General features: G+C 34.5%; 2 protein-coding genes across 2 annotated transcripts; both read right to left on the reverse strand.

Moving 5' to 3' along the window:
- Positions 1 to 9,226: 9,226 nt before the first annotated feature.
- Positions 9,227 to 10,105, reverse strand: N0V96_003253 (uncharacterized protein; the record flags this gene model as incomplete). Its single annotated transcript, XM_065756783.1, has 1 exon — positions 9,227 to 10,105. One exon carries the CDS (start codon positions 10,103 to 10,105, stop codon positions 9,227 to 9,229), a length of 879 nt encoding a protein of 292 aa, XP_065614550.1.
- Positions 10,106 to 13,156: 3,051 nt separating this feature from the next.
- Positions 13,157 to 14,150, reverse strand: N0V96_003254 (uncharacterized protein; the record flags this gene model as incomplete). Its single annotated transcript, XM_053191030.1, has 2 exons — positions 13,157 to 13,872; positions 13,952 to 14,150. 2 exons carry the CDS (start codon positions 14,148 to 14,150, stop codon positions 13,157 to 13,159), a joined length of 915 nt encoding a protein of 304 aa, XP_053051455.1.
- Between the last annotated feature and the right edge of the window lie 664 nt (positions 14,151 to 14,814).

The following is a 14,814-nucleotide window of genomic DNA, read 5'->3' on the forward strand; positions in this document are numbered from 1 at the left end:
CGATATTTATTATAGCTTTAGTAAATTTAAAAAAGTTTTTAGGTCCCTATTTTAAGACCCCGATAAAAAACGATAAACTAAGCGTAACTTAGCGTAGCTATAATAAACTAAATTAGTAAAAAATTATTTTACCGAATTTAGATACCTTAGTACCTAACTAGACCTTACTAACGATACTAAGATATTTATATTTTACTAAGGATTAAAGGATAAAGTTAAAGATAAACTAGTTAAACTCGATAGGCTAGAAGACTTCTTTTAGTATAGTAAACTCGTTATTAAAATTGATAATCGATTTTACGAGTATACGTAAATAAGAGCCTAATTTGGGACGTAAGTATTAATAGTAACCTTAATATAGCTTCTAAGTAAACTAACGACCCCTGTAATAACTAGAATAATAACTGACAAAGTATTACTTATAAATAATATAATAGTTTTATAAACCTTAGCGTCGCTAAAAAAGAAAATAACTACCTAAAGAAAGACTTTAAGTATTATAATTATAATAAACTAGGATATATAGCTAGAAACTACTAATAACCTAAGCGTATTTAATACTAACCTATTTTAGAAAAAATAAGTTAATATTATGAGTAAAGAAGTCCTTTATAAATAACTTTTTTAAATAGCTTATTACGATAATAGCTACCTTATTTATTAAGATAGTAAGGAATAAATAGGATAATACCCTAAGAAGCCTAAAAATAATAGACGATTAGGATACGATACTACTTTACTACTTATTAAAATACTAATAGTTATAACTAAAGAAGAAGTCCTTTTAGTATACTAACTATATATTTTTTAAAAAAAAATAACGCTAAGTATATTGTTATATTTTACTAAATTTATAAGAATATAAGGGAAAAAGTTAAAACTAACCCTATTATAGAGGATACCCTTTAACTCTTTAAAAAACGAATTAAGTAAAGACTTCTAGTAAGTATAAGAGAGTAACTTTTAAATTTAAAAAAAAGAGGACCCGATATAAAAGAAATTATAGGTAATCTTATCTATATAGTATAATAAAATTATAACTAAGGATAGTCCCCTAAACTTAAGAGGACTAACTTAAAAAAAAATTTTAACTAAATTTATTTATATAATAAGATGAGAAAATAGAGATAAGAAATTTATTTATAAAGTTAAGGAATAGCTTAAAGACCTATTACGTAAAGATAGAATTAAAATAATTAAAAAACTAGATTTTAATTTTTAAAAAAATTAATAAAAAAATTAATTTTTGATTTGATAAAAAAACCCTACGCGGGCTATAGTAATTTTATTTTTTAGTAAAAGATTATTATATGATTTAAACAAACCTTGCGACGTTACTTAATAACGTGCTTAAATTAAAATTAGTTACGGATCCTATTTTAGTATCGATAATACTAGTTTTTAAAAAAGATTCTAATAAGAACCGATATAAAAATATTAACTCGTTCGATAATAAATAAACCTTATAGTTTTATAGAATAGGGAACCTAAAAAAGTTTTTATAATACCCTAAGTAAAAGGAGATAGCTCCTTACTTAATATTAAGGACGTATTTTATAAGGAATTATTTTTAAGTAAAATACTTAAATAATAAATATCTTTAGTACCTCTTACTTAAAAAAAAATAATTACTTTTATTTATAAAGACGTAATAACCGACTTATTAAAGATATTTATATTAACGACTAGTTATTAAATTAGATACTTATATATTTTAATAAAATTAAAAAAGTAACTTTCGGACTAGACCTAAGTTTTTCCTATAAGCTATTAATATAACTAAAATATAGATTAATAAGAATATAAATATAATTAGTATTAAATCTACTACGTTTATAAAATAAGAGCTTAGAGAGAATAATAAGAATAGATTAAATAAAAAAAATAAATTTAAAAAATAGAATATTAAAAAACTAAAAAAAGCTAATCGTAAAAGAATAACGAAAAGTAAAAATAAAAAATAAGTTCTTATACGTAACTAAATAATAATACGACGTATACTTATTAATTAAACTTAATATATACGAACGATAACTATATATTATAATTAATAGTAGCGCGTAAGGAAACTTTATATTACTAAGAATAATAAATAAACTTAATTTATTATAAATATAAAAAGATAACTTATACCGATTATAAACGATAAAAAGAGAAAAAGTTAATTATGATAATAAATATGTTAATTAAGAGACCGTATATTTTTTTAATATATATTAACGATTATTTAAAATAATTATAGTACGATATTATAAAAATTAAAAAATATTGATATTATTTTAGGAATCTCGTAGTTATGAAAAAAATAACTTACGAATAGATTAGGCTACTAGCTAGGTTTAATAAGAAAATTTAGTTATTAAACGATTTAAAAAAAAAGTTTAAACGGATTTATAGTAATACTTAAAGAAAAAAAAATATGATATATAGTTTTTTGTTAAAATGATAAAAAAATAATAGGATATTAGCGCCCGGTATTAATAATTGAAGATTGTAATGACTTTAGATTATACCTAAAGAGTATTAAAAATATATAAGACTATTTATAAAACTTAAAAAAAATAAAATTATTAGAATATAGTAGCTAGGATATAAAAAATTGAATTTAAAGAAGGAACGTAACTTAGGTTTTATTTTATATACTTTATAAATTAAAAAGAATAAAACTATTTTAATAAATATATTAATAAGAAGCTTGAGAAGGGATATATTTGACCCTCGAAATCCTTTATAAGATTCTCTTTATTTTTTATACTAAAAAAAGGAAAAAAAATTAAAACTTATTATTAATTATAAAAAACTTAATAAAATTATAAAAAAGAACTATTATTTTTTTACTTCTTATTACTAAGCTTAGAGATTTATTATATAAAACTAACTAGTTTACTATGATAAACTTTAAGGAAGTATTTAACTAAATACGAATTAAAGAAGGAGATAAGTAAAAAAACGGTATTCTAGATTTATAAAAAAACTTTTTAAGTATCTTGTTATACCCTTTAGACTTATTAATACTTTAGTAACTTTTTAAATAATAGTTAACTATATACTTTAGGAGTTCGTTAATATTTTTTATTATTATATATATTAATAATATTTTTATTTTTTTCTCCTGATTTTAAAATATATAAAAAGTATATTTATATAGTATTTTAAAAACTTTAAGATACTAAACTATATACCGAACTTTTTTAAATACGAGTTCTATATTTAGAAAGTAAACTTTTTTTAAATATATTATTATACTAGGATAAATTTATATATAAGTATTTAAAGTGGAAGTAGTTAGGGACTAGCTTATATTATAAAACGTTAAGGATATATAAAGATTTTTTAGGATTTATTAACTTCTATTAATAATTCTTTAAGGACTATGCTAATATTATTAAACTTCTTAATAACTTAATACAGAAGGATAATTTATTTATTTAGGACTTTAAATACGAAGAAGTATTTATTAAAGTTAAGAATATAGTTGTTTTTTGAGCTAGTTATTATAATTTTAGATCCCTAGAAACTTTTTAAAATTAAGACCGATATTTTAAACTTTATTATAAGAGCGGTTTTAAAATAACAAGATAAGTAAAAAAAAGCTTTATTTATATTACTTTTATTCTAAAGTATTTTATAGAGTAGAATTAAATTAGTAAATCTATAATAAAGAACTAATAGTTATTATTAAAATATTTTAAGAATAGAGATTATAATTATTTAGAACTAAGTATAAAGTTACGGTTTATATAGACTATAAGAACTTTATAAACTTTATAATAAATAAGAATTTAAATAAATAATAAGTTAAATAGAGCGAGTTCTTATTAAAATATAATTTCTAAATTATTTATTAAAAAGGTTTAAAAAAATAGTAAAGTAAACGCTCTTAGTAAAAGACTTAATTATAAAATTATAGTCCCCGAGGAAATATAAATTATCCTTAAGAAAGAAAAGGATAGTAGCCTTATACTAATTACGAAACTTTTTATAATAGCTAAAAAAAATTAATATTAGCCCTGACTAAAAGAATAACTTCTAAACTTATTATAGAAATTTATAGTGTACCTATATATAGTTATTAAGGAATTATTAAAATATAAAAACGGATTTATTAGTATTATAATAAATCCGCTATACGTACTAAAATTATAAAAATAATTAAAGACTACGCGACTTATAAAAAAAAGTAAAAATAGCTTATATAAACTTTACGGCGAGCTATAACTATTATAATTACTTATAAAAAATATAGTAATTAATCTTATAAGACTTTATTATTAAACTACTAAAGTCTAAAGAACTACTTATAAATATATAGTACGATAGTATTTTAATTATAATTAACTAATTTACTAAGTTCGCTTATTTTATACTTTATAAAAAAAGCTAGTAGCGCAAAGGAATTAATATATATATTCCTTAAAATCGTTATTACTAACTATAATAAATTAAAAAAAATTATTTTTTAATAAAGGCTCTCTATTTATTTTAAAATTTTAGAGATTTTTTAATTTCATAACTTAGTATAAATTATAAACTATTAACTACTTTTTACTTATAAACCGATAGTTAAATAAAAAGAATTAACTAAATTCTAAAAAATATACCTCCGTTATTATATAAACTACGATTAGAATAACTAAGTAATATTGTTATTAATAGCCTAATTCGTATATAATAATATAGTTAGTAAAAAGTATAAAAGAATCCCCTGTTCTATTTAAATTATAAATATTAGTTAATAATATATAAAAAAAAGTATAATAAGGATTATAAGCTATAAAAATAGTAATAAGCGTAATAAAACTTAAAAAAAATTTAAAAAAAAGTATTTTTTAGATCTTAAGTTTATGTGCTAATGTATAAAGAAAAACGCGAATAAATTAAAAATTAGAAGACTAATTTTTAAAAAAGGGAAATAGTACTTATTTTTTTTTGCTATAATATTAAAATAAAATAACTAAATAATAAATTAGATTATAAAAAACTTAAACTTTTTTAAAATTATTTAAAAAATTTTAAACGTTAATTATAAGTTAAGACTCTTAAATATAATAAAATATTATTTAATTTTTTTATATTTTATTTCTCGAACTAATACCTAAAAGTTTATATATAGAAAATTGTATTATTATAAAACTAAACGAACTAAAATACGAAATTAAACGAATTATTAATTATAAAATTAAGAACGAAATACGAGAATTCTTAATTAAATAGAAAAACTATGGATATAAAGAAAATATATAGGAACTTATTACGAACTTCTAGAACTCTTAGTAACTTTTTAAGGAGTACTAAAATTAAAATTAAAACTAAAACTCTTAGCTATTACGGCGTTCTAATTAATTATACTAAAAGTACTACTAGATTATGCTTCCCTGTACTAATAAGGATTTGTTAAAAAGAGCTACCCCTCGGAAGGACTAGGGATTGCCCTACTTTTTTTTAAAAACTATTTTTTTTATTTTTTATAAACGGTTTAACTTAGATAAAGATTTATTTATTTTAGCTTATGCTTAACGTAAGGCTTCTGCTCGTTTTAAAAAAAAGACTTTTTTATTTCTTCTTCGTATTTTTAAATAATTAGCCTTAGTTAAAAAAACGATTTATTATACTCGCGTTAATAAAATAAAAAATACTGCTATTTAGGAAAAAAACTTATAATTGTAAATTATATTAGCTAACGTATTATAAGAGTAATTATAACGAGTATATTTATAATATTTTGACTTTTTTTTTGAGTATTTTATATTTCTGACTCGCTAAATAATAAAATAAATAAAGTATTATAATTTTAAAACTACGCTCTTTTATTTTAAGAGCTAGTTTAAGGTAATAATAAGTTGAAGAACTAATAGATATCTTAGTAAAAATATTATTAAAAAGATTAGAGTAACTAAATAAGGATTTATTGACTTACTTATAAATTTATAGGACTAGATTTTTTAAAAGGGAGATTTAATATTATGACTTAATATATATAATTAAGATTAAGGCCTACCCCTGCAGGCTTGTAGTAATTATAGTATATTATATATATATAAAGCTAAAGGATATAGGAGTTATTTTATAAAATAGAAGAATTATAGAATAAGTTACGTATAGATAAGAAAAGTAATTAGATAATAAAATAATTATTATAATTACCCTAAGTAAGTAATTACTAATATCTATCCTTAATTACTAATAAATAAAGTAGAGTATTATAAAGGATATATTTAAGAATAGGATTTATATATAGTATAAACTTAAGCCGGACTTAAGAATAAGATTTCTTATAGCTTTTTTAATAATTAACTTAGTATTAGATTTTATGATTATTTTTTAGCTATTTTTATTAAAAAACCCTTTTAATAAGATTATGATTAATTACCGAAGCCTTATTTACTTTACGATTTATAGATATAGCTTTAGGGAAACTATTTTTTAATTACGATATTATTTATTTAGTACTCGTAGCCTTAATTTTTTATTAATATACTTACTACGACTAGCTAGCCGTAATATTTTATAATATTAATAAGCTCCTAATTAAATTAGTTTAGAGTAAAATAGCGAGTAATTATATAAAAAAAAATTTAGAAATAAGAGTCCTCTAGACCTTAAGTAATTAGAGCTATATTATATAGTAATAAGCTAAATAAAAAATTTTTTAATCTAAGTAATAGGATTAATATTAGAGTTTATTTTATTTATAATTATATTAAATTTTTTTAAGTAATTATAAGTAAACTTAAGTTACTTAGGGCGTATTTTTATTTAAGAACTTTAATTATTATACGAAGTAAGTAGTTAAGTAAATTAATAAGTTTTTTTTTATATTTTTTAAAATATCCTAGGTAACAGAGTTAATAATTTAGTAGTTTATTAACTTATATAATTTCTTTTTTTATAATTAAGAGATTATTTTAGATATTATTTATTAAATAAAAGAAGTATATTTTTTTAAAAAAGACGTATTTAATTAGTTATAATTAGTTTAGGCCTCGTAAAGAAAAAAAGGCTATTTTATAAAGCTATTTTATTATATTAAATTATTTTTTAATATTATTTTTTTAAGGCTTTTTATTAAATATAATAATTAAGTTATTAATTATACTTAGTTATAGCCGTTTTATAAGCTTATTTTTTAAGTAGTATTTTATATTTTAATATATTTTTTAATAAGTAAAATAAACTTAATAAAAAAATAAAAAGATTTAAAAAATAACTTCGTATTATCTAAGTTAAATAGGTCCTAAATGTCTTTTTAAATAAGCCTTTATTTATAAAGCAAGGTATTATTTTAACTAATCTTATTAATAATTAAGCTTATACTTAATTATTTTAAAAGCTTTTTTAAAAAAATATAATTACTTAAGAACAGGGTTTTATAAATATAGTAAGGGTTAAAATTAAATATAAAAAAAAATATAGTAAATCGTAACTTTTTAAAAAAATAACTTTTTTAATAGAAGTTTAGTAGTTTAAGTTAGAGCTAAGTTTATAATTATTATATAATTATAAATAGGGGTATTAATATTAAATATAAAGAATAGTTATTTATTAAAAAATAAGAAATAAGTATAAGGTTTATTTTAAAATAGAAAATATAAGCGAGTATAGACCTTAGGTAATTATATAACCGAGGTTACGTAATATGCGGTGAGGCCATGGATGGTTGAAGCCATTACAATAGATGCCTAGGTTATTAGTGGAAGATTTCGATCTTTTGAATATAATGTCTGTAAGAGTAAAGACTTGAAGCTGGTTTCAACGATGAGAACGCCGACTCGAATAATGGATCTGAAAGTGCGAGGAATCGCAAAGTGAAGAAGCTCTTCACGAAGCATTGGCTTCTTTGCGCGAATCGTAGTCTGATCAAGTGCCTTCTCAACTCTGTGAATGCGACTATCTTCAGAGTCAAGCAACATCAAGCGGACTCCGCAACTACCTTGACGTTTTGCTCCGGAGGGTTCTTGACAAGTCATGGCCGTGAAGTAGCGGCGAACGACACCCTAAAGATGCGCTGTTGACCTGACCAGGGGTACTCAGCTGTCCAGTTCTGCTACCTTTTTCCCGTTGCCAACAGCGCATTAACCAGGAAAAACGTTCTGGCGGTCAGCGTGTCCTCGGAGTAAGAGCATGCACATATATCAGGCTTCGGATGAGAGTTGACCCCATGGCAGGCTGGGGCGTTGTCACGCGGGATGCGGGGAATCTACAAAACTCTGTGTGGATTGGAAGCTGAAGAATCCCCATTCACTCTCCCAACCCCGCGTTCCTTAAGCAGCAAAAATATCCGGGTAGGATTATCCAGTTCGGAAGACACATCAAGAGGCCACGCAAAGTGACCGGGGATGAGCCGACTCGGGGAGTTCCAGCCGTCACCGAACATCCACCCCTGTCGTTGAATTGAGATGTACATGTTCCTCCTCTAGGGCGATTTCGAGAGATCTTCGGATCTAGCAAATGCAAAAACAGCACTCGATAAACGGTGTTGTGGGAAAATCGTCGCACTTAGCCGCATCGGAGCCTGTCTTCTTAGTATGCTGTCCATAGTAAGGCAGTCCCTGAACGTAGATGCTGGTCAGACAACAACGGCATCGGTGCCTTGGGGTCAGTCTTATCAGATCATGTCAGTTTGTGCCTTTATGCATCAATGCTGGAAATGGAAGGAGTAGACGTGCTTTTAGTTTGCCACAACAAGTCAACAACGGCACTTGACTTACTGGATGATCACTTGGGTAGGGAGTGTGCTCATGAGCTCGTCGAAAGCAATTCTATTGATTTTCTCCGTTTGTTAGGAATATAGCGGAGGAGTATGTATATCAAGTGATCATTCAGCCGGTTCTGTGTCAAGAAAACAGCAGGTTTGACCATTGAGCTTCGTTTTGGACCCCTTTGACAGTTGCCCCTGAGAGGGTCCTAGCGGGCCTTTTGACTCGCCACTCGAGTTTGAGTGCCATTATGACAACTTCCGTATCATACACAAACCGGAGGTATCTGCTAGCTGTCGCATTCTCCCCCTGAGAGGTCGGGCAAGTTTGGACAACTAAGGTTGAAGACAGGCCTCGAAACATCGCTATTCCTCGTAAGACCAAACTCTATGCCATTATTGAACTGATCAGCATTGGAGTCGAGTAGAATGTACCAGAAGACATTGAGGCTCGTTTGAAAGATGTCGCAGCCGACGTTCATCCAATAGAAGTAAGCATTTTCAACTGAGGCGACGGCAGCGCCTTGAGATTCACCAGCTTGGGGAGGCAGTTAGCATCCAAGGCCTTGTCGACATGGATAAGTGATGCTGAGTGGAAGTCTTACCATGCGGCCATCCAGTTTCGGTGACCCACACCTCCTTTTCCTTGCCACATACACTTGAACTTTGGGCAGCAACTTCCATTGTCTGGTCTAGAGCAGATGTGAATAGGCTTGGAGCGTTGTCAATCGTGTTGTTCTTGTCAGACTCCCAGTAGGGAAAGGAGTTGTGGCCGAGCCAGTCGACGGCTTCCACAACGGCGGCATTTTCGGGGAGAATCCACGCAGTGTATGTGTCGACGTGGCCAATGGGCTTATTCGTCAGGGGAGGTATGCTTTGCTTGATCAAATTTCGAAGGTCCGCAATGTACCCTACAATCACACTCGCGTCGGCGCCCATGCCGACATATTTGCCGGTCAGACCGCTCGCATGCCGGTACAAATCTTCTGAGCCGACGGAGATGCCGATGACCAGGTTGGCGAAAGCCTCACCATACTGCATATAAGCGGCCGTAAGGGATCTTAGCTCATTGTCGTACATTTGAACACCGCCGCTGGCCCAAAGACCGACAAGAATGCTGGTATTGGTTTCGATGGCGGCCTTGTAAGCTGAGGTCGATTCAGCCCATGTTGAGCTAGGGTCATGTGTATTGTTGCACTGGATGGAAGTATAAAGACGAGCCGAAGTGAAGTTTCTACCATCCGAGCCAGCCAGTGTCTTCGCGTTCTGGAAGTAGCGTAAGAAATCATCATAGCCTCTGCATGACCCATCGTCGTTCGTGGCGCCATAGTTGAACCCAAGAAGTCCCCCCTGGTTTCCTGCTAGAGCAGTGGTAGCCAAGGAAACAGTCACTGCGGTCATCAGATACATCTTGGTTGATCAGTTGGGATTGAAACAACTCCGAATCATTCGAGAGATGGACCAATCTTGACCCTCTCTCATCTCGCCAGCAAGCAACTGCAGGGCAAGCATCTTAAATATGGCGGCCATCCTGATTTCCTTTGTTGAAAGAGAACAGAGCTGGATCGAACAGCCTCCTTTGCTTGATGCCCCACAAAATGCGACACTTTCTGATTGACCCCCTTTCTTTTGTAGCTGAGAACACCTCCTTTGCCAGCATTCTCACAGCTTTCCTTGCCATGAAATCAGCAGGGCTAGTGACCCGAGTTGCCCAGGAATCCACGCATCGTCCACACCGGTCCCCGGATACCGGTCAAGCTTTCTCGATCATGTTTTGATTGCAATATAGTGTTCATCAGGTGGTCAGCTGCCCAAACCGCGCAGGCCTTACCACAAACCGTTTGAGTGAATAAATCTTCAACACTGTAAAAGAGTGAGATGGCGGGCCGAGTGAATAAGAATTATCCAACGCGGGGATAGTTCAGCGTACGTCAGACATTAGCGACATAGCAGGGTGTTGGAAGCAGCCATCGGAATGGCCAGCGATGCATTAGTCGCACATATCATGCAAGGAAGGTGGCCAGACTTAGCGCGGCACCACACCCGAAGTGATATTGTGGGAGCTGTGAGGGTGTAGGGAGGCACATCTAGTCTCTCAGGGGCGCGGCCATCCGAACATACTTGCACTGATACATTTCCACGCCCGCCCCTGATTATACTTCGTCGGGACCTTGGTCTTGGCCGATGCGGACGCGCGGAGACACGCATGTTTTCAGAATTACTCTGTCATATACCGGGTTCTTGACGGAAGTTTTGTATATGAATCGTTTGACATGCCTCGCGGAGACTAGGTTGAATTGGGAAAGTGACAAGACATTGAAAAGTCTAACGCAGAAAGAAAGTCACCTGGACGAAACATTGGAAAAGACGCGAGTGGGCTGGAAAAGCTGGACAATAGAAGGGATGTGGGTGGGCTGCGCCGCTGCGGGCACCCTACGTTTGCTCCGCGGCCACCACGCAAGATGTCGCATGTCCTCCTAGCTCCATCGGCAGAGAGAGTGGAACTCATGTCGGTTTGCTCAGTGCACAATATTGGAGATAGGAAAAACGGGCAGAGGTTGCCCTGGGATGCCGCCAGCCCGGTGACTCGGTGAGTGGTCAGGTGGCGATGGGTGAGCTATGAGAATACTTAGTCAACACCATCACTACAGTTGAAATGGGGCCGCCAGATGGGAGACGACAAGTCTTAGAGATATAGGTAGTATGAATGAAGATGTATATTCCGTAATACGGGATCTGATCATGCCAAAGGAGGATGAGAAGTCTTAGACTTCCCTTCTTAATCCCCTCTCGTCAACCAAATCCAGGAGCGCCTACCTTGAAATATCATTAGATTCAGGAAGTAAAAAGAGTTCACCCCCCCGGTGCTGAACTGGAGGCTACATCTCTTGGTGCTCATGCTGGGGAATTTTGGCGCTCATGCTGGGATTCGAACTCGGAGACTCGTATGCGCTTAGCCTGTCGTCGAGTAGGCTGGTTGGCGATTTTAAATGTTGAACATAAACCACTCCACCACCCAGCCATTTTGACCCAACCCGTCGACCTAGACGGGCGCCTGCTGGCTGGTGACGAGAATGGAGTTGAGGGGGGGTATATAGCCTCATGTCGTGGTAAGATGGCGGAGGGCAGGCACGGGGTCGTCCTGGGCGTGCCTTCCTTTCCAGATACTCGGCCAGCAAGATGTGTAGGTGGACCACAACAAGACGAGAACAAGCGCCATTAACTTTGGTATCATTAGGAAAACGAATATGAGGCAGACTTGTGTGATTTTGGCTCAGACGAGGAAAAGTACCTTTCATGTCTCCTCAGAGGTTTCGAGCAACACTCGGGCCCAAATGTTCGACTAAGATGACTAGTCGCGGTAGTAGCATTTCAGGTCCGTCAATAAAAGGGTGAAGATCTGGGCGTGGGATACTATTGCCTATTTGAGTGACACGGTACAAAGATAATATATAAGGATCGTGCGAATGACTGTCTCAACAGGAGATGGCAAAGCTTAACGTAGACCTGAGATACGATAGCGAACCTAAAGAGTTTTTCAAGGCCGCTGGGGAGACTCGTAACAGCCGAATATTGGGTGTTTGGCCGCTCTGGCGGCAGTCCAACCTATACGAGGTCAGATGGCAATACCGCAAAGGGCCGATTCCCCAAGCCCGAAAGTTGAAACGCGGGTCAAAGGCGTTCGGCGGTGACATTGCAGCAGTTCACTCCTTACTGTTCCGACGTTGGCCGGCATGTTGAGTACTGTATCAATGTCATGTCGAATGCCGTTGCCGATACGCTGATGGCTGATCGAACACAGCCTCTTTGTACTGTCGGCAGCCTGTGCTGCATCATGACAGGCCAGACCTCTTGGCGGCAGCTACGCCGCAGGCCCAGGTAGGCATTTCAAAGAGAAAGTAGTTTTAAGTCAACGGAGTTTGGATGAAGAAATAAAGGACCGCCGGAGAACGCCAGATTCTTCCGAGGTTTGTGCTGATGTCCATGAACAATTCGCCGCATGTGAGCCAGTCTTCTGCTCACTCTCGGCCATCAATCAGGGTGGTATTCAGTCTACAGAGCCTTTTCGCATTCCGGAAAACTTCCAAGTGTTCCATATTCGTCAATGGAATTATGCTATGTACTCCAGTCCGTCTTGTAGGTATCTCGAGGAGACGTACAATGTGTGATATAAACGCCGAAAAATATCGCGAGAAGGACATCAACGCGCGCTCGTTTATGGAAAACATCGTACGCAAAACATTGGACGGCGGCTGCAAAGACACGTCGTATCACTTTTTGACTGTTAATGAGGTTTCAATTCCAGGAGCCTGACTCCAATATGACATCAAGCAATCCACCTAAGATAAACCTATGAAAACCGACTTGGACTCCCTGCATCGCTGTTCTTCAAGTCCTTATGCCAGTATCTCCATACGCCTTTCCGCTCAAATGACAATATTCGTATAGCTGGCTAACAGCTTACATCTGAAAGCGATCAATGGCGAGCGCGAGTTCCTTAGCCTCGCGCTTCTCCACGTTCTCCTCGCTGAAAGCGATCCAGTTATCAATAGCCCGGATCAAGCCAACCATCTTCTTTGTGTATGTGTCCTCGAAGACGCTGAAACCACTGACAGCGCCGCCATCTTCACCATTAGCATCACTCTCGCCCTCCTTGGCCATCTCTTGCAAGTATGCCTTGCGAGCTCGGACGAAGGCCTTGAGCATCTCCTCGCAAGTAGTAGTCTTGATGATATCGTCGGCCCAAGTCTCGGCGGGCTTGCCCTTGGCAATGGTCTGCTTGATGGAGACCTCGTGGGCAATGTTCACCCAGAAGCCGGGCATGAAGCCTCTCTGCTTGGGCATCTCCTTGAAAAGGTTCTTGTCGGTGTACTGGTACTTGAATCGCTCGCACTCGTTCAGGATCATACGCATGAAGTCGGCGATGCGGCCACCTTCACCTTGGAAGTTTGAGAGCTTGCCCTCAAGCTCGAGATAGCGGCAGACATCGATGGCGGCCTCCTTGGTCATGAAGTCAAGGGGCGTAAATGAGAAGCCGGTCTTAAAGACGATGTGGACGATGGTCGGAAGACGGTTGGTCGCGATCAAGAGCTTGTCCCCGGCGGTGAGCATCGAGGATGGGACGTCGTACCAGTCCGTTCCGCTGCCTGGTCTGGGTCCAGTGCTGGGTCCTGAGACTACAGTGTGCCCAGAATGGTTAGTCCGACGCCTTTACTTTTCGTCGGCACCAAACGAGTAAGAGGGGGTGTTACTTACTTGCATTTCTGCGCAGATGGCGGAAGCTCTCCTTCTTCTCGCGGCGGCTGATGTAGACCGCGTCGCTGGGCTTCGTGCTCTTGCGGTAATACTTAAAGGTGTTGAACTTTGTGAACTGACGATCCTTGGTAGGGCCAGTCGGGATGGGAACGCCTGACGGGACAGCCGCGTTGATGGCCTCGATCTTGTCGACTTCCATTTTGTCGGTAGAAGCCATGATGTATTGTAATGACAGCAATTTTGATGGATGTAGGAGCAAGAGGGTCGAGGTCGAGGATTGTTGTGATTGTTTGACTCGGCAGTCTTTGAGTCTCGAATATTGACTGCTGTGGTAGGACGAAGAAAGGATTTTCTTCAAGGAGGTTCTGTAGATTATTTCAACAAAGAAGGAGCTGAAAGGCTTTAACCCTTCCCGTGGGACTGTTCAAGGACAAAGTTCATCATTCCTCGGGCCGTGGGTAAATGGACTGATTGTCGAGGATCCGGCAAGGCAACATCAAAGTGATTGCTCTGGAGAGGGGGCAGGGTAGGCGTGCTCGCTGCACGATCCGAGAGTAGCATTCGGCAGTAGGTTCAGACGACAGTTGTCCACGAAAGGTTGGTGATGATTTGGAAGACTTGCCGACCGCGATGCTTTACAGTGTTGAGTTTTCACTTGTCTTGGCAGGACGAAGGACAAAGATAGCTGAAGGTTCTCGAAAGTTGCGCCCACTTTCGGCAGGTTATCCCTCTGCGTCGAAGAACCCCTGGAGAAGGTCCAGACTTCAGGGGCTGGGGAAAAAACCTTCAAGGAGTTCATCGATCAAGGCTTAGCGTAGTGCGGGCCGCGGCCCTGAATCTTCGCCATCGATCCCCGAAGCCGC

Source organism: Colletotrichum fioriniae, assembly GCF_027942845.1.
Source record: "Colletotrichum fioriniae strain IMI 355084 chromosome Unknown scaffold_3, whole genome shotgun sequence".
Classification (NCBI taxonomy): Eukaryota; Fungi; Ascomycota; class Sordariomycetes; order Glomerellales; family Glomerellaceae; genus Colletotrichum; species Colletotrichum fioriniae.